This window comes from Tursiops truncatus, chromosome 1 (assembly GCF_011762595.2).
Source record: "Tursiops truncatus isolate mTurTru1 chromosome 1, mTurTru1.mat.Y, whole genome shotgun sequence".
NCBI lineage: Eukaryota > Metazoa > Chordata > Mammalia > Artiodactyla > Delphinidae > Tursiops > Tursiops truncatus.
This window is the reverse complement of record NC_047034.1, coordinates 178,058,622-178,077,479: the sequence shown is the minus strand read 5'-3', so window position 1 is coordinate 178,077,479 and position 18,858 is coordinate 178,058,622. Positions and strand designations below refer to the sequence as shown.

The following is an 18,858-nucleotide window of genomic DNA, read 5'->3' as shown; positions in this document are numbered from 1 at the left end:
ATCAAAACAGCATGGTATTGGCAGAAAAACAGATACATAGCTCAGTGGAACAGAATTCAGAGCCCAGAAATAAACCCACACATATATGGACAATTAATTTATGACATAGGAGCAAAGAACATACAATGGAGAAAGGATAATCTCTTAAGTAAATGCCATTGGGAAAACAGGACAGCCACATACAAAAAATGGAAACTAGACCCCTGTCTCACAGCATGCACAAAAATTAACTCAAAATGAATTAAAGACTTGAATGTAAGACCCGAAACCATACAACTCCTAGATGAAAACATGCAGTACACTCTTTGACATCAGTCTTAGCGATATCTTTCTGCTAATATATCTCCTCAGTGGAAACAAAAGCTTCTGCACAGCATTAACAAAATGAAAAGACAACCTACTGTATGCGAGAAGATATTTGCAAGTCATAAGGGGTTAATATCCAAAATATATAAAGAACTCATACAACTCAACAACAAAAAAACACAACCCGATTAAAAAACGGGCAGAGGAGCTGAATAGACATTTTTCCAAAGAAGACATGTAGTTGGCCAACAAGCACATGAAAGGATGTTTAACATCACTAATTATTAGGAACTGCAGTTCAAAACCACAAAGAGATTATCACCTCATATCCATTAGAATGGCTGTTATCAAAAAGGCAAGAAATAACAAGTATTGGTATGGACGTGAAGAAAAGAAAACCTTCATACACTGTGGGTGGGAACGTAAATTGGTGTTGCTGCTATGGAAAACATATAGAGACTCCTCAAAAAATTAATAGAACTGCAATATGATCCAGCTATTCCACTTCTGGGTATTTAGCCAAAGAAAATGAAAACGCTAATTCAAAAAGATATATGTATCCCTCTGTTCATCACAGCATTAGTTACAGTAGTCAAGATATGGAAACAATGTAAGTGCCCATCAATGGATGAATGAATAAAAAAGTGATGTATATTAAACATTTTTAAAATTTTAAAATACATCTATATACAGTACACACAATGGAGTACTATTAAGCCATAAAAAAGAGGAAACCTTGCCATTTGCAACAAGATGGATGGACTGCGAGCGTATTATGCTAGGTGAAATAAAGCAGAGGAGAAAGACAAATACTGTATGATTTCACTCATGTGTAGAATATAAAAAACAAACAGACCGAAAAAATGAAGAAAAACACAAAAACAAATACTCTGTAGGTACAGAGAACAGAATAGTGGTTACCAGAGGGAAAGGGGGATGCTAAGTGGGTAAAGGAGGTCAAATGTATGGTAATGGAATCTACATTTTTGGTGATGAGCACGCTGTAGTGTATACAGAAGTAGAAATAACAATGTACACATGAAACTTACAAATGTCATAAACCAATGCTACCTCGATAAAAAAAAAAAGATTTAAAAATAAATAAGTTGTAGAATCGGTTTCTTAATTCCTACACAAAAGCCTGCTGGGATTTTGATTGACATCATGTTGAATCTACTGACCAATGTGGGAGGAATTATTATCCTAACAGTATTGAGTCCTCTGATCCACGAGTATGATCTGTTTATTTATGTAGGTCTTTAATTTTTCTCAGCAATGTTTTGTAGTTTTCAGTGTACAGGTTACACTTACTTTGCTAAATTTATCACTAAGGATTTCATAATTTTGATGCTATTGTAAATAGCATTTTAAAATTTCAATTTCCAATTGCTTGTTGTTAGCATATAGAAAGCCAATCAAATTTTGTGTTTCGCACTTGTATTCTCAAAACTTGCCATAGTTTTACTTTTTCTTTTCTGATCTGTATACCTTAATTTATTTGTCTTTCCTTCTTGGACTGGCTAGGACCCCCAATATAGTACAGTAAGGCCCCTACATATGAACCTTCAAGTTGCGAATTTTCAAAGTGGGAACGTGCGTTCCGTCAGCATCAGGCATGAGTGACATTGTAGCTTGCCCTCCGTCTCCTACTGCTGACGGCCCTTCAGCTCTACTACCATCTCCCACTTCCTCTCCCTCCTTCAGTCAGTAGCTCTTCTTGCCTGTTCACTCGATGGCAGCCCCTGTATGCCAGCTGTTGCACTGGACTACTGTACTTTTCAAGGGACTGTACTGGAAGATTAAAAATGTTTTCTTTATTTTTTGTGTTTGTTTTTTATGCATTATTTGTGTGAAAGTATTATAAACCTATTACAGCACAGTACTATATAGCCGATTTTGTTAGTTGGGTACCTCGCTAACTTTGTTGGACTTACAAACAAATTGGACTTAGGAATGTGCTTTCAGAACGGAACTCGTTCGTATGTAGGGGACTTACTGTATTGAATAGAAGTGGTTAGACAGACATTCTTGCCTTGTTCATCGTCTTAGGGGGAAATCTGTCACAGTTTCAGTAAGTATGATGTTAAATGTATGTTTTCCTTAAATGGCCTTCAGCAAGATTGAGGAAGTTCTTTTCTGCTGCAGATTTACAGAGATGCTTTTTCTGCATCTATTTTTTAAAATCAATGTATTTATTTTTGGCTGCATTGGGTCTTCGTTGCTGCACGTGGCTTTCTTTAGTTGTGGTGAGCAGGGGCTACTCTTCGTTGCAGTGCGCGGGCTTCTCATTAGGGTGGCTTCTCTTGTTGTGGAGCATGGGCTCTAGGCACGAGGGCTTCAGTAGTTGTGGCACGTGGGCTCAGTAGTTGTGACTCGCGGGCTTTAGAGCTCAGGCTCAGTAGTTGTGGCACACGGGCTTAGTTGCTCTGCGGCATGTGGGATCTTCCCAGATCAGGGCTCGAACCTGTGTCCCCTGCCTTGGCAGGTGAATTCTTAACCCCTGCCACCAGGGAAGCCCTTCTGCCTCTACTGAGATTAACCATATGGTTTTTCTCCCTTGTTCTGTTAATATGGTGAATTACATTAACTAATTTTCAAATATTAAATTAATCTTGTATTTGGTCATGCTATTTTATCCTTTTTATATATTACCGGATTCTATATCCTAATATTTTAAGGATTCTTGCACCTATTATGAGAAATATTGGTCCATTGTCTTCTTTTCTTATGATGTCTTTATCTGGTTTTGGTATCAGGATAATACTGGCCTAACAAAAGAAATGAGTTGGGCACTGTTCCCTCCTCTTCTATTTTCTGGAAGAGTTTGTATTGAGTTGATATTATATCTTCCTTAGTATGGTTGGTAGAATTCACCAGTGAAGCTATCTGGGCCTGAAGTTTTCTTTATGAAAGGGTTTTTAAAAACAAATTTGATTTTTTTTAATAGACATGGTTAATAGACTCAGGTTATCTATTTCTTCCAAAGAATGATCTTTGGTAATTTGTATCATTAAGATGATAGAGATCCATTGTCCATTTCATCTAAGTTGTTGAATTTATTGGCATAAAGTTATTTATAATAGTCCCTATCCTTTTAATGTCTTTAGAATTTATACTAATGTTTCCTCTCTATTTGCTGATATTATTACTTTTTCCTTATCATTCTGGCTCTATGTTTACCACTTTTATTAACTTTTCAAGGAAGCAACTTTTGATCTCGTTGGGTTTATTTGCTATTTTTTTTGGTCTTGTATTTTATTGATTTCTGCTCTAATCTTTATTATTTCATGTGTTTACTTTGGATTTTATTCACTCTTTTTCTAATTTCTTAAGGTGGAAGCTTAGAGCATTGATTTGAGACCCTTTTTTCCCCTCCTAATATAAACATTTAACATTTTATATTTCCCTCTAAGCACATCTTTAGCTGCATCCCTCAAATTTTTGTATGAGTGTTTTCATTTTCATTCAGTACAAAATATTTTATAATTTCCCTTATGTTTTCTTCTTTGACCATGGGTTATTAGACATGTATTTATTTCCTAATACTTGGGGATTTTCCAGGTATTTTATTGGTTTCTAACTTAATTGCAGTCAGACAGCATTCTTTGTATTTTTTTTAATTTACTGAGGCTTGTTTAATAGTCCAGAATTCGGTCTGTCTTGATAAATGTTTCATATGCACTTGGAAAGAATGTGTGTTCTGCAGTTGTTGAGTAGCATTCTGCTGTAAATGTAAATTTGGTCAAGTTGGCTGATAATGTTGATTCAGCCTTCTACATCCTAACTGATTTTCTATCTACTTGTTTTCTCATTTATTAAGATAAGGCTGTTAACATGTCCACCTATAATTGTGAATTTGTCTATTTTTTTCTTGCTGTTCAATCAGTTTTTGCTTCATGTATTTTGAAACTCTTTTATTAGTTGCATACACATTTAAGATTATGTGCTTTTGATGAATTGGATTCTCTATTATGAAATGTACCTTTCTTGATGTCCACTTTGTCTGATATCAGTGTAGCTCCTCCAGCTTTATTTTGATAGTGTTTACATGGAATATTTTTTTCCATCTTTTTACTTTTATCTGTGTCTTTATATTTAAAGTTGATTTCTGGTAACCAGTGTATGGTTGGGTATTGCTTCTTTATCTATGTGACAGTCTCTGACTTTTAATTGGAGTACTTAGACCATTTACATTTAATATGATTATTGATATGATCAGGTTTAAATTAAATCTTCCATCTTGCTACTTGTTTTATGTTTGTCTCATTTGCTCGTTCTTCCTTTTTTCTCTTCCCCTCCTCCTTTTGGGTTAATTGTGTTTTTTTTTTTTTTTTTTTTTTTTGGTGGTACGCGGGCCTCTCACTGTTGTGGCCTCTCCTGTTGTGGAACACAGGCTCCGGATGTGCAGGCTCAGCAGCCATGGCTCATGGGCCCAGCCGCTCTGCGGCATGTGGGATCTTCCCGGATCGGGGCACGAACCTGTGTCCCCTGCATCGGCAGGCAGACTCTCAACCACTGCGCCACCAGGGAAGCCCAATTGTGTATTTTTAATGATTCCATTTTCTCTCCATTATTGGCCTCCCAGCTATTCTTTTATTTTTTTTTCCTTTTTTCCTTTTTTTTTTTAGTCATTGCTCTAGGATTTACACATGCATCTTTTACTTATCCCAGTTTACCTTCACATATTATACCTATTCTATCACTTTATGTCTAAGAACCTTAACACAGAGTACTTCCATTTTCCCTCTTTTTTGCCATTTCTGTCATACACTTTACTTCACCATGTATTATAAACCCCACAATAGAAGTTTTACTGTTTTTGCCTTAAACAGTTACCTCTTAATGAGATTTTTCTAATGAGGAAAAATGTCTTTTATGTTTACCCATACCCTTTTTTAAAAAATTAGAGAGGTACTTTGTTTTGTTTTAATTGTTCCAAAGTCAATGAGAAGGACCTTGAAGGGTCCCAGGCAAGATAGGAAAGGAATGATCCATGAGGCCCCATAAGAGCCATAAAGCGCTGGGCCTTGGGATGGATGGACGGCTTCTCTCTGGTAACAGAGAACATTCAGGAACATTCTCTCCTCTGTGGTGAGGAGAGAATGTAGATAGGAGTACGTTTATGTTTGGTATCAGGAGGATGAATTTCCTTTCCAGTGGCTTCCTTTTTTTTTCTTAAAAACTAGGTGAGAGTGAGGGAGGAAATAGAGGAGTAGAAGATAATCCTGCTGGGGATAGACTAGTGTGCTGACCACAGAGCTGTACCAGGATTACAGGCTTTGTGATGATCCTCTGGTGGTGATGAATTTACTGTAGAACCAATGCACCCTGTTATATGTGACTTTCTCTGTGCCTTTGGCTACTTGGGCTTAGATAAGAACAGAATTGATAAGTGGCTTTATCAGAGTTACATTTTGATAGTTGTGGAAAATTAAAGGGAAAAAGAAGTCTCAGATCTTGCAGAGTGCTACTGAATGAATGATGGGCTTTGGGCTCTAAGCAGAATGGCTAAGGCACGGTTCCAAATTTGTAGTTGGAAGAGTAGAACAAGGAAACAAGAAATTGAAGCTGAGAGGTTGGTGATTTTGGAGACGGAGCTGGAGATGGAGCAGTTGTGGGTGATGAGAACAAACAAGGAATGGCCTTGGGAGGAGGCTAGTTCAGGAAGACTGAGAAGGAGATCTTGGGAAGATCGAGGAACTGGAAGGCTGAGGTGACCTGGGATGATGGCTGCGCTGGGTGGTGAAGGACCCTACCAGCTAGTTGCCAAAGTCTTTGGAGAATGAGGGCCAGTTTGGCAAATCAGCCCCTGACAGGTATTTTCAAATTTTTTTGTTGTTGATTTTTGATAGGAAGCAGTGGCAGCAGTATAAACTTTGCTACTAGTGATTATTCTTCTGAAATCTTTCAAAATGGGCAGCAGTCTCAGGATGTACAGAAAAAAGAAACATTTCCCAACTTAGCTGAAGAGTCCATCTGGAGAATGATAGAACAAACACCTGAGTGCATTCTGATGACGTATCAGGTGCCTGAGAGGTAAGAAAGCATGTTAGAAGACCCACCTTTATATAAGTGTTTTATGGTTTCTTAAGTGTGTTTTTTAATACAAAGTGATTTTTAATGTTTTTATACATATCCTTAGAGAAATGTATTTTCAAATTCATTCATTTGAAGTCAAAAGACAAATGATTTCTTAAAACAATGGTTGTAGTGGTAGTGACGGTATAAATATGTTATATGTCCTGAGACAAGAAAACAAAGAGAGGCAGTGCTTTCCAAGACAGCCCGCAGGGACGAGAACTTTTTTTAGAGCCTGGACTTCTTTCTCTCATTCTAAAAGAAGAGAAGACCTAAAGGAAATCTGTTTCTTCCATATGACTCATTAAAACACTATACAGGTATTCGCCATCAAGAGAAAGAGGCCTAGCTTTACCAATCTGACAAGGAAATGAGTCAGTTGTTATATTTCTGATGTGTACGTCACATACTAACAAGAAATATAAAGTATATTACAAAGTAAAAAGAAGTGCTGTTCTTAGATCACAAGATAAGGACCCTGTGTCTTATTTAGGACTGTGAAGGTTTTGTTTGTTTGTTCGTTTGTTTTCAGGGTTAAAGAAATTGTACTGAAAGAAGACCTAGAAAACCTGGAAAGCATGAGGCGGCGGCAGCCGCAGTTTTCTCACGGACAAAGGGAGGAGCTGGCCAATGTGCGTTCCTGGATTCAGAGCCAGACGATCCCTCAGGAAATAGACATCCAGGTAAGCCCAGTAATAACAGCTGTCATGTGTTGCTGTTTCTGTGCCAGGTAGTGTTCTGGGCGCTTAGTGTACAGTCATCCCTCGTTTTCTGCAGGGGACTAGTTCCAGGACCCCCTGCGGTACCAAAATCTGCGGATGCTCGAGTCCCTCATGTAAAATGGCGTAGTATTTGCATGTAGCCTATGCATGGCCTCCCGTATTCCTTAAATCATCTCCAGATTACTTATAATACCTAATACAATGTAAATGCTATTTAAACAGTTGTAAATTCAACGTACATTCTATGTAAATAGTTGCTGGTGCACTGCAAATTTAAGTTTTGCTTTTTGGAACTTTCTGGAATTTTTTTCCCCAAGTATTTTTGATCTATGGTTGGTTGAGTCTGTGGATGTGGAACCTGCAGAGAGGGCCGACTGTGCATTGCATGATCCCGCTGAAAATCTTAATCTTCACAATTGCTTCTGTGGTAGGTGTTATTATCCCTGCTTTACCAATAACAACAAAGTGAGGTTTACAGATACTAAATAATTTGTACACTCAGCCCTCTATATCCACAGTTCAAATTTCAATCTGTAGTTGGTTGAATCCAAGGATGCGGAACCCTCGAGTGCAGAGGGCTGACTGTACCAAGTCATCTATATAAGGATTGAGCATCCACAGATTTTTGTATCCTCAGGGGGTTCAGGAGCCAAGCCCTCTGCACAGACTGAAGGACAGCTGTGTAAGGGCTCAGTTCTTCAGATTTTGAATACAGGTCTTTCTGGCTCCAAGTGTTTTTTTCTTCCACCAGTTGGAATGTTACGGGGCAGTTAGGAGTAAAGACACCTGCTTTCATATGTGATTGACTGGGGAGGAGAGTATAAGATTTGCATGTCAAATATGCGTGCATGTTTGAAAAGAGTTGAATCTCAAGATGTAAGATTCACACCAGAGGATTTAGGATTTAGGATTTAGGATTCATGCCGAGCAGGAATTTCTGTGGGAAGAGTATATGAAGAATGAGCCCCGAAACAATTGAAGCAAAAGTATTTAAACAGTTGCTGTCATTTCCCTTCTAATAGTAAGGGATGAACTATAATGGATAGTCTTAGATGTGAATAAGTGGGAGAATGAGACACAGGTTGCTTGGCCGGCATTTTACTGGTTTAAACACTTTTCAGGTGACTTCACATCAAATAACCTGCCTGTTCTTGTTCCTTTTTGGAGGGCTGTGTCACTTGCGAAAACGGAGATTCAGCTGGTGATGCTGCAGAATCCTGTCGTCCGGATCCAGCAGAAGCAGCAGTTGAGTGACTCTGAAGATGCCCCTGTACTCCCTCTCCAGGCCTGTGGGACAGCTAGACCTCCTTGTGATTCTCTGTAAACCCCCGGGTCTTAAAGGACCATGAAGTTATCATTGAATATTAAGCTTTATCCTTCCTGATTTTTTAACAGACATCATTTTCCTGAAGCAGACATTGTATATAGACTCTTTTCCTTGTCTTTTTCCCCAATGTATTTAAACTGTCAAATAGACTCTTTTTCTAGTTTAGCTGTCCTCTAATGAGATTGGATGACCTCTAAAGAGGTATGTGTACAGTCAAACTTTATTTCAGATGTCACCCCAAATAAATGACAGTTAGAAGTATAGCTAGAGGACTTCCCTGGTGGTGCAATGGTTAAGAATCTGCCTGCCAATGCAGGGGACACGGGTTCGATCCCTGGTCTGGGAAGATCCCACATGCCGCGGAGCAACTAAGACCGTGCGCCACAACTACTGAGCCTGCGCTCTAGAGCCCGTGAGCCACAACTACTGAGCCCATGCACCACAACTACTGAAGCCCACGCACCTAGAGCCCGTGCTCTGCAACAAGAGAAGCCACCGCAATGAGAAGCCCACGCACCACAACGAAGAGTAGCCCCTGCTCGCCACAACTAGAGAAAGCCCACGTGCAGCAAGAAGACCCAGTGCAGCCAAAAATAAAGTAAATAAAATAAATAAATTTATTTAAAAAAACCAAAGTATAGCTAGAAAGAGCCCCAAACCTTAGCCTCATTGATTTTGTTCTGTTGTTACATGAATCATTTCCCCCTGTTAGAGACTTCAAGAAATCCCCGCTATGGGCCATGTACCTTTCCTAACAGTGTCCATAAATACAGTGCCCTCACCTGGTCTTTGCACGGTGACACATCCCTCCACAGTTAGGGTCTGACATTCCAGTTTTCTCACAACGCAACACAGATCACTTCAGCATTGACCAGTATGAAAATGTATTGTCCATTGGTGTACCGGAAATTCCTAGCTTTTAGGGTTGAATTTTGACCTTCATTTTTGTAGCCGCTTTTCCTTTTGATTTTCTACCTTCCACTGAAATTCTCAAAGTCTTGGTTAAAAATGGATCAGCTTATCAATGAGCTTATTCTTTGCAGGGTTTAAATTCGCTTTTGCATGTGTAATGTTAAAACAAAAGAGCTTCTAGCTCAACCAGCTTCTGACTCTTTGAAATTTTAAAATAATGATTGCAAAAAGTTTTTAAAGTCATGTAAGAGTTAATGTTGTTCTTATATGCGTATGTGTTTAAATGTTGTCTTATCAAAACTAACAGTTAACTCTGTTTCCAACCAATTTACACAAAAGAATGTCTCTCAATCCCTGCCAGAGGTCTGATTGGCACTGCCTTCTTTTTGTCCTTAAATAGGGGTAAGTGTTGCCCTTAAATAGGGGTAAGGGACCTACGGGAGGTCCCTAGCCAAGAGGGTTGCAGAATCTGCCACAGATGAGGGCTTCCTGGGCCTGCTGAAGTTGTGTCTTTTAAGAAGTGAGTGAGTTGTTTGCATGGTAAGGGAGCCCCCTCTTCTTAGAGAAGTGATGATTCCTTCTCAAACTTGGAATGACGTGCAGTTCACACCCGTGTAGATCAGAAACAGGAATAGAAGAAAATGAAGGCTGGAATAACCTTTTCTCTTTTAAATAACATGCAACAAACTAACTTGCTTTTCTTTTGTTGTTGTTGTGTTTTTTTGTTGTTTTTTTTGTTTTAGGAAAACGCTTCTTCCTTTCACATTTTATAGTTTTTTATAAAATGCATCCTGCTCCTAATTATGAGAATCAACCTTTCTATCCACAGTGCTGCTGGACTCTGATTCTCAAGCCTCGTAGCTTAGATTTACTTTCTAAAGTGGAACAGACGGCTCTCGAATCTGCAGGGGATCGGTTCCAGGACCCCCTCGCAGATGCTAAAATCCACGGATGCTCAAGCCCCTTCTGTAATGTGGTGGTACAGTCAGCCCTCTGTACCCGCGGATCCGCGCCCAGGATTCTACACCCCTCCCCGACTCTCCCCACCAGGAGTACGGGGGGCCGACTCTAGCTTCCTAGAAGGTAAATCTTTCTTCAGGTGTCAGAACCATTTTCAAACGATGCCCGTGACATTTCCTGGAATTTTCTCACTTTAAGCTGTCCATGCCCATATTCCTGTCTTATGAATAGAGAACTCTCCTGTTCTGCTCCATCTCGATTGTTAAATGATCTCTGAAGCCCTTGTTGTGTTGGTCCAGTTGTGTGGTATTTTTGCCCTTGGTGAAAAATCAAATTTTTAAAAATGAACCAGCCTGGATATTGTCCATCAGTAGAATCGCTGTGACCTTCTGTAGTGATAACCTTGTTAATTTTTTTAAATTAAAAATGACATGGGGCAATCAGAGGACTGTTCTGCATTTGTGAACATGTTTTTTAAACCTGACCTTCTCTAATATAAGCCCTCTTTTCGATTCTTCCTGGATGTTCGTTTTATCGACATTTGCTTATTTCTTTGCCTTACTACACGTTTAGGGTCAATTTAAAATTGGTGCTTGTTGTAAGCAGATCTATAAAACCATTTGTAGTTTTGATACTTTGATAAGTCGCCGAATTATCATGTTTAGAGTTTGGACCATGATGCTTCTACTGCTGAGGATGAGCAGACAAGGTTCAGCAGTGCGGCTGCCGCCCCCCAGGGGGGCTCCCCCCAAGTTTAAACAGTTGTTCAAGTTTATTAACTTTTTGTATCGATAACTATAGAAATTGGTAATAAAAACGTATACTCTAGGCTTCAGCGTTTACAGAAATGTTACCAAAAAGCTGTGTTTTCTTGGATGAGAGGTCAGGGTTTATGAACAACAGAATGCGGTGCGAACGGAATCGTTGTACAATTAAGTGCAACTTCATCATAACTCACAAGGTAAATTTAATCCAAATGGAAATTTTCTTTTAACTGAGTTTATAATTAACTGTGAATTTACTTGTTTTTAATGGTTATGAATATTTTAATCGGGTATCTTTTTTAAGCAAAAACAATAAACGGTATACATGTAAAACTTGAGAAATTTCTTGCACTGCATCAACAAACCTTTACCCTGAATGTGTATTTCATGTCATTGAGGAATATTTACTGAGATTGAGAGACACTGCAGGGTGCTCACGTTAGGGCCACTCTGTGTCTGCGTCTCTGTCATCTCTGCGTCCAAGGTCCTGCTCGGTGACAACACAGCATTTAGTCCTCGCTTCAGCACTGGGAGGAGCTTATTGGGTTCTGAGCAAATGTACATGTTTTTTAATACCAATTTTTTTATTTTTGGCTGTGTTGAGTCTTTGTTTCTCTAGTTGCAGTGAGTGGGGGCTACTCATCGTTGCAGTGCACAGGCTTCTCATTGCAGTGGCTTGTCTTGTAGCGGAGTGTGGGCTCTGGGCATGCAGCTTCAGTAGTTGTGGCTCACGGGCTCTAGAGCGCAGACTCGGTAGTTGTGGCTCGCGGGCTCTAGAGCGCAGGCTCAGTAGTTGTGGTACACGGGCTTAGTTGCTCCGCGGCATGTGGGATCTTCCCAGACCAGGGCTCGAACCCACGTCCCCTGCGTTGGCAGGTGGATTCTTAACCACTGCGCCACAAGGGAAGTCCCTTTAATACTAATTTTAATGCCTCATTTACAAAATTTAGTTATCAAGATTACTCTTTCAGATTCTGTAGAGTGAACCTGTGTTTCACAAAGTCTGACTGTGGAACTGGCAGCAACAGAACCTTGGAATTAAAATATGAATCGGAATCCTGAAGCCAACAGGACTTGCTAAATGTTACACCTTTCAAACCACCTGCACCTCCTGTCGTTTAAAACAACAGCAACCCAAGAAGGGAAGAGAGCTCAGTGTAGATGGGACGTGTACTCCTCCCGCAGGGACCGTTCCGGTGCTGCCCATGAATGATCTCATTTAATACAACCACGGAATAAGCAGCGTCGCTGCCCTCATTTTACAGAGAAGGACACGGGGGTGGAGAGAGCTGGATGGCCTGGCTGGGGGCTCACAGCTGGGTGGGAGCAATGACTTGACGCCAGAGCCCCGGCCGTAAGAGCAGCTGCCCTAGTATCACAAAACGGGAGGGATTTGGGATTCTACGGCGATGGAGTCCACCCTAAGCGCTTGCTGGTGTCATAAACATACCGGCACTTGTGCGGCCAGAGTCCTGTGTTAGGGAACTGGATTCAGTTGAAGTTCAGCAGCGAGCGATGCCACAGCATCCTCACAGCCACATGTCAGCATGTTCCTGAGATGATGCGTCCATCCTTCAAGCTAGAAACAACTTGCCTACAGATTTGTTCTTGATGTCTTAGACAAGGAAAGGGAAGATTTATCAGACCTGCGCTCTAAAGAGATTTTGGATGGTTGTTGACAAGATCAATACCGATTATGTGGCTGTTTGGTGCGGACCTGACCCTTCATTCCTCCTGAGTTGGGGGTGTGATTGGCTACAGAGCCGAGAAGGGGAGCCTGGGTTTCCCTTGAGAAGTGCTCTCCCGCGGGCATGGGCCGTGCTGGGAGCTGCGTGGAGCTCGCGGGTCTCAGCTCCATACTCTATACATAGATAAGCTACGATGGTATAGATGTATTAAGAGGATAAGTGAGTATGTGCACACACACACATGCTTTTTAAAAATTAACAAACCAGGCTATATTTCCATTCCACAATCTTAAATCCCACCTCAAGTTTCTTCTCTAAGAAACAGATTATGAAGGTATTTTTCTAGTACTGTGCTCCTTGAGCTCACAGAAACTGACATCAAACAAACTTCAGTGTTAAGAGATTAAAGTTTTCAAGTGTTCAGTACTTAGGTTAACTAAGGGAGAGGGGATCAGAGTGTGTGGACGCCCTTCTTCAAAAACAAAGAATTCGGACTTCCCAGCCCTTAGCTTTAGGCATCTTTCACTTTGGACGCTTTTCCAAGCTAAGATACTGATTTTTTTTTTTTTAAGTAATAACTCAGGTTGTTATTTTTAAGGGTTGAGAGGACATCATCACTAAGATAATGTAGGTTAAATGATTTGTAGTTTTACTGTTTTAACTAAAATTTACTTTTATGATTTTTTTCTTCTTAGTATTTGCTTCTTTTCATTTATTTGTTGACTTTTAAACTTTTAGATAATTCTTTAAAGATAAATTGAAGGATAGATTTTCAGGATATGTTTATAAGTAAAAGAACCACTCATGATATTTGTAAAACATAGAGGATTTATTTTCCAAATAATAATGAACAGGGTATAGCTTGCCTAGTTTTTCATCTATACTGCTTTCAAATCAAGCGTTTTTATTTGACTTTTTCTAAGATGGTTGGTTTTGAGTTGCCTAGTAGATGTTCATGTCACTTCAGACACAGTACTTCCAGAAGCATTCAGAGGGAGTTCCACGTTTCTTGTATGGCTTCCTGATTCTGGCTAAAAGGTGACTCAGTAAAATGTTAGGATCTTGTCCTGAGAAAGCCTGAAATTAAAACAATCCAAATAAAAAAACAGGTTATCAATGAATTGAGTCCTACACACACAAATAGGAACCTTAGTTCCTTTAAAAAGTGTTTTCTTGCTGTTTTATGGAATAGAATTGTGGTGAGCGCCCAGCATGTAGGCTCTGGAAGGTCTCCTTGTGCCCTACCTGTGGTCCATCCAGTCTGTTTAGCCCTGTGATTGCCGTGAATTTTCCTAAACCCTCACTGACCTATTTCTATTTAAATCTGTCAGTAACATGTTCTATCCATTTACTGTCTTCCCTGTAAAGTAGGCCTTTTATTTGCCTTGAAATTAACTTCTTTAAGCATGGACCCTTACTTTTTTTTTTCTGGGATTTCATGAGCACATGCTAATCACCTTTATGATTTTAGAGTCTTTCATCATAACCCTTCTATTCGGAACAATATAAACATCTGAATGATAACGTTTAATGTAGAAGCCATCCCCGTCCCCTTCTGGATGGGTTACCTGCCCTGGGGCCTCAGGGGGTGTATGCCATCTTCAGAATTGACGGATTCCAGAGTATATTTTTATAAGGATGGTAATGGGTGCTACACCAAAAACAGGTGTCTCCAGTCAAAATATTTGGGAAATGCTTGGTTAAAATTAAATACGCTTATCTCATTTCCTGGAGGCTTTAACATGCTAATAATGTACATAAAGATATTACCAGGACGGGAGAGGGGCCAGAACCCGGGGTGTCACTGTAGGCTGGCTCGTGGGACTGGTATACCTGGAAAGCCCTTTAGGAGACACTAATTTAGAGTTTGAGGGGTTGATAATGATGAAATACAGATTTTTCTTGTAGTGTTTAAGGTCCTCCATTAACTGTGCACCATTTCTAACCATTTAATATTATCATTCATCAATCCCAATCACAGTCTGTCTTCTGCACCCAAAACGATTTCCTTCATATTCTGCTCTGTCACACATATGACATCTCAGGGTTTGGACCGTGTCTTTCTTCTATTTAGACATCATATGGCCGTGCTTGTCATACTTTATTTAATGTGCATAAGGATCACCTGGGGAATCTTGGTAAGATGCAGCTTTTGATTCAGTAGGTGCTGGGGGGTGGGGGCTGAGAGTCTGCATTTCTCACAAGCTTCCACATGATACTTACCTTTCTCACACTTCCTCTTGGGTAAAAAATGTTGGTACCGAGATCTGGAAAACAGTATTTTGAAACCATTCATCATCAGATCTGTTATTTCCATTTTACACTTGTCTTATTTAAAACGCACAAAATAGAATATTCCTCAATCACGTCTAGTTTCTGATTTTCCTTTTTTTCACACCACAGTGATATTTACTTGAAGGAAGATAGGCAGGCACCTGGTTCTGTCTCGCTTCCGGAATTCACAAAGGGCACTGCATTTTCCTGAGTTAGCAGTTCAGTAGTTTATCAAAAATATTTTATAACAAGTGAAATTCTTTCTACTAAACAAGGTCTATTAAAAGACTCCATTTTGTTTCCAGAATGTCCTGAGCATTTCTATCAGTGCTGGGAGGAATACAGTGACAGAGAAAATAGTGAAAGCTGCCATGTCATGGATTACTTTCTGTGCCGCTGTGCTGAACATTTTACTTGCATTTTCTCATTGACTGAACTTCACAATAACCCCATGAGATGGGCATTTTTATCATTCCGTTTACTGGTTTAAGAAACTGAGGTACAGATAGATTAAGTAATTGGCTTAAGACTTGAGTAAGTGGGAAACCAGGATTGTAAATTTCACTTATTGAAAACTGGGATAATACCCTCCTTCCCCCCCAAATAAAAGTCCATACAGAGAACAGATATACTGAGGGACCAAGCAGAGCAGGATGCTTGGAAGGAGTTGCTGAGAAAAAGAAAACAGAAGATGTCAGAGGAAGTCTTTATGCCCAGAGGGGAGAGTGTTGGGTAACTAACTCATTTTATATAGCTGATCTTTATATTCCAAAATAGGATTTTACCTCATCTGATTCATGAGCACAGGGAGTAAATTCAGTGGCAAAAAAATCAGACAGGCTGGGGGCTTCCCTGGTGGCGCAGCGGTTGGGAGTCCGCCTGCCGATGCAGGGACGCGGGTTCGTGCCCCGGTCCGGGAAGATCCCACATGCCGCGGAGCGGCTGGGCCCGTGAGCCATGGCCGCCGAGCCTGCGCGTCCGGAGCCTGTGTTCCGCAACGGGCGAGGCCACAGCAGTGAGAGGCCCGTGTACCGCAAAAAAAATAAAATAAAATAAAACAAAATCAAGTAAAATCACAAGAATCATTTTACCTGCTTTCCTAAGACCATCTCCTGTCTCTGCACCTGACATCTCTGGCAGCATCTGCAGAAGGGAAGCTCTTTCCAGCTCATCCAAAGTTGATTCGACATCTTCAGGTGCTACACAGAGTAGAAATAGATATTAGCAACTCAGCTGATTCTTCAATCACTTCTGCTCCTTATTGCCTTTTCGTGGGTACCAGGGACAAGGAGATAATACTAGAAAAACTTCAAATGCTAAATAACGGGTTTGTCGCCAGTAGTATTTTAACCGAGAAGTAGAAATGCTACAGTCCAGTTCACAAGCCGGCAGAACAGGAAATCAAGCGTGTGACTCTCATTCTGACTCCTCCTGCCCGTGTGGCCTTGCCAGGCCGTTCACTGCCTTGAATAAGAGGGTAGGGCTGAGCCATAGGGTCAGTGAAAAAGCACTTCCACTTACAAAGTGATTCTTCCTCATTTCTATTTACCTACTGCTGCCTTTTGCCTTTTGCTTTTAGACATATGGGTGGTGAAATTGGAGTGAAAGGAAAAATGAAGGAGTGGTTTTCTAAAAGACAGGATTGTTAAGGTTCTTCCTGTAAAGCAAATAGGATGGCATCACCTCTTACCTGCCTGGCCTCCAAGATTTAGGCACAATTGTCAGGAAAGAGTCAGCTTTAAAATACTCTTTAAAGAAGTTGATAGCAACAATTTCAGGGTGAAATTTGGTCAGCTTAGTGGCATAGAAGATGCATGGTAAGTGTGTGCACGGTGTGTGGGAAGTGAGTGTGAGGTCTGGTGAGCAGACTCTGGGCCCTGGCAGAGCAATCTTGGCCAGGTGCTGCAGTGGGGAGATGGAGCTTCTGGGGAGTCCTGTACTATCCACTTGCTTCACTAAGGCTTCCAAATCCTCAGCTACGACCTTGATTGGAAAGCAAAGAGCAAGCCGTTGTGGAGGCTTCTGGGCACATTCACAGTACTTCTGAAGAATATTAATGAGAAATCTATAAAATTTGGCCACACATCAATGTTTATGTCATGAAGGATCATTTATGGAGAAACAAATAAGTGGGAAAAAATTTCAGGCAAAAACTCTAATGTAAAGCTGCCACTTGTTAAGAATTTAAGTGAGGGGCTTCCCTGGTGGCGCAGTGGTTGAGAGTCCGCCTGCTGATGCAGAGGACGCGGGTTTGTGCCCCGGTCCGGGAAGATCCCACATGCCGCGGAGCGGCTGGGCCCGTGAGCCATGGCCGCTGAGCCTGCGCGTCCGGAGCCTGTGCTCCGCAACGGGAGAGGCCGCAGCAGTGAGAGGCCCGCGTACCGCAAAAAAAAAAAATTTAAGTGAGATACTATACTCATCTAAGTTTGGAAAAATCATAATCATGATATGTAATTTTTTGAGGATGACAGTAATATCTGAATGTTCATTCTTGGTTTCATCTTATGCTTTTCACTGTTCCTTATTTTAAATAGCAGAGATTCAATAAAGTTAATGCCCGATTTAGCCATTAAGATGACTGCCACTTATGAGTTCAGTGACTGTGGAAGTTGACTGATAGTGCATGAATTAGAGCTTGACAATTATCAGAAAGCTGCTTGAGAGAAACTTTAGAGAGTAGAAATTATAAAATCAATGGCTTAGAAGAGATTTTTTCCTTTATTAAAAACAATGTCTAAAGTACCACAATTAAAGACAAGTTAAAATGCTTATGAACCTAATACCCAAGCACCAACCTTTTCGTTTCTTAAACTAAATTAAGAGCTGACAGCACAATAAGTATCTGCTTGACTGATACACTTTAAGAGAATTCAACTTAGAATTGAACTGAATGAAACATGAATCAAAAGGAAAACATAAATGTACTTGGAAATCTGTGTCATCCCTAGCCCCAGCCAGTCACTTCTTTATTTTTTAATAAACATTTTTGTTTCATATAACACGTGTCAGATGATTACTTTTTAGCTTAAAATAAGATACAATAAAAATATTTTACCCTATAATTGGAACAACCAATTCTGCATTCATCCAGTTCATTTAAAATAGAAACGAAAAGCAATGATGTTTTAAATTTAGTGCCATTTTCAAAATTGAAAAAAAAAAAGAAACAGCTGATCAAAATAACTTAGAAATATAGAAGTGACATTAAATAAGCAATGTTACCCTTCTACTTTTACATTTTAGGAAGGAAAAAAAAAACCATATCCATTACTGACTCTAAGATGTGTTGTAAGGACCCTCAGAATTCTTTTCATAGCTGGGACTATTAATTTCACAAGACTCCTTTAAGAAAGAATATTCATTCTTATCTCTAACATTGCATTTAAGACCCTTGAAGACTCTTTCAAGACTGACATAAGGGAAAGAAATCATTTTACCTGAGAGCTGCAGGGGCTCTTCCCTGGAGTCAAGGACAGGAAGAGACCAGAGAGGATTTAAGCATCCTATGAAAAGCAAACAGCAGGAGACCAGCTTATACATGATTGGCAGGAGACCCAAGTCTTCCTTCTCGGCTTCTGGCTTCTGTTTGTCAGAACTCTCAACTTGCTTCTTCTTGGGGATATAGCTCAGTGGTAGAGCATTTGCCTGCAACTTGTTCCTTCTCATTCTGTGATCAGCGATTATATATATTATCCTATGACCTCATATCATCCCCTACAAAAAAAAAAATAAATAAATTTATTGGCTATGAAGGCGGAAAGACAATCACTTTGCATTGATGTAATTTTTCAAAGTAGCAACTCATAGACAATAAATTTACTGTCTTG

The 18,858-nt window shown here is 40.1% G+C and overlaps 2 protein-coding genes across 19 annotated transcripts in view; one reads left to right on the top strand and one right to left on the bottom strand.

The window, feature by feature from the left end:
- PER3 (period circadian regulator 3) overlaps positions 1–12,064 on the top strand; it is a 64,857-nt gene extending 52,793 nt beyond the window's left edge. For 13 of the 18 annotated variants that reach the window (XM_073796671.1, XM_073796641.1, XM_019930931.3 and 10 more), the window contains 4 exons: positions 6,159–6,342; positions 6,917–7,067; positions 8,274–8,351; positions 10,175–11,402. In XM_073796671.1, coding sequence (XP_073652772.1) covers positions 6,159–6,342; positions 6,917–7,067; positions 8,274–8,351; positions 10,175–10,417 — 656 coding nt within the window. In that variant the 3' untranslated portion in view covers positions 10,418–11,402. Of the gene's footprint in view, positions 1–6,158; positions 6,343–6,916; positions 7,068–7,423; positions 7,554–8,273; positions 11,403–12,040 lie in introns of those variants that run through there. The other 5 variants (XR_012328199.1, XR_012328200.1, XM_073796663.1 and 2 more) reach the window with 5 other exon arrangements.
- Positions 12,065–13,584: 1,520 nt separating this feature from the next.
- On the bottom strand, positions 13,585–18,571 carry UTS2 (urotensin 2). Its single transcript, XM_004328224.3, has 4 exons — positions 18,469–18,571; positions 16,123–16,230; positions 14,983–15,024; positions 13,585–13,842 (listed from the first exon to the last, which is right to left on the bottom strand). The coding sequence occupies exons 1-4, from the start codon at positions 18,569–18,571 to the stop codon at positions 13,721–13,723; spliced, it is 375 nt and encodes a 124-aa protein (XP_004328272.1). The 3' UTR covers positions 13,585–13,720.
- Positions 18,572–18,858: the final 287 nt, after the last annotated feature.

Coding starts and splice junctions, on each gene's coding strand:
- UTS2 (XM_004328224.3), bottom strand. CDS start 18,571: ATGTATAAGCTGGTCTCCTGCTGTTTGCTTTTCATAGGATGCTTAAAT. Junction 15,025..16,122: donor AGATGGTCTTAGGAAAGCAG/GTAAAATGATTC, acceptor ACTGTTTTCCAG/ATCTCGGTACCAACATTTTT. Junction 13,843..14,982: donor CCCAAGAGGAAGTGTGAGAA/AGGTAAGTATCA, acceptor TTGGATTGTTTT/AATTTCAGGCTTTCTCAGGA.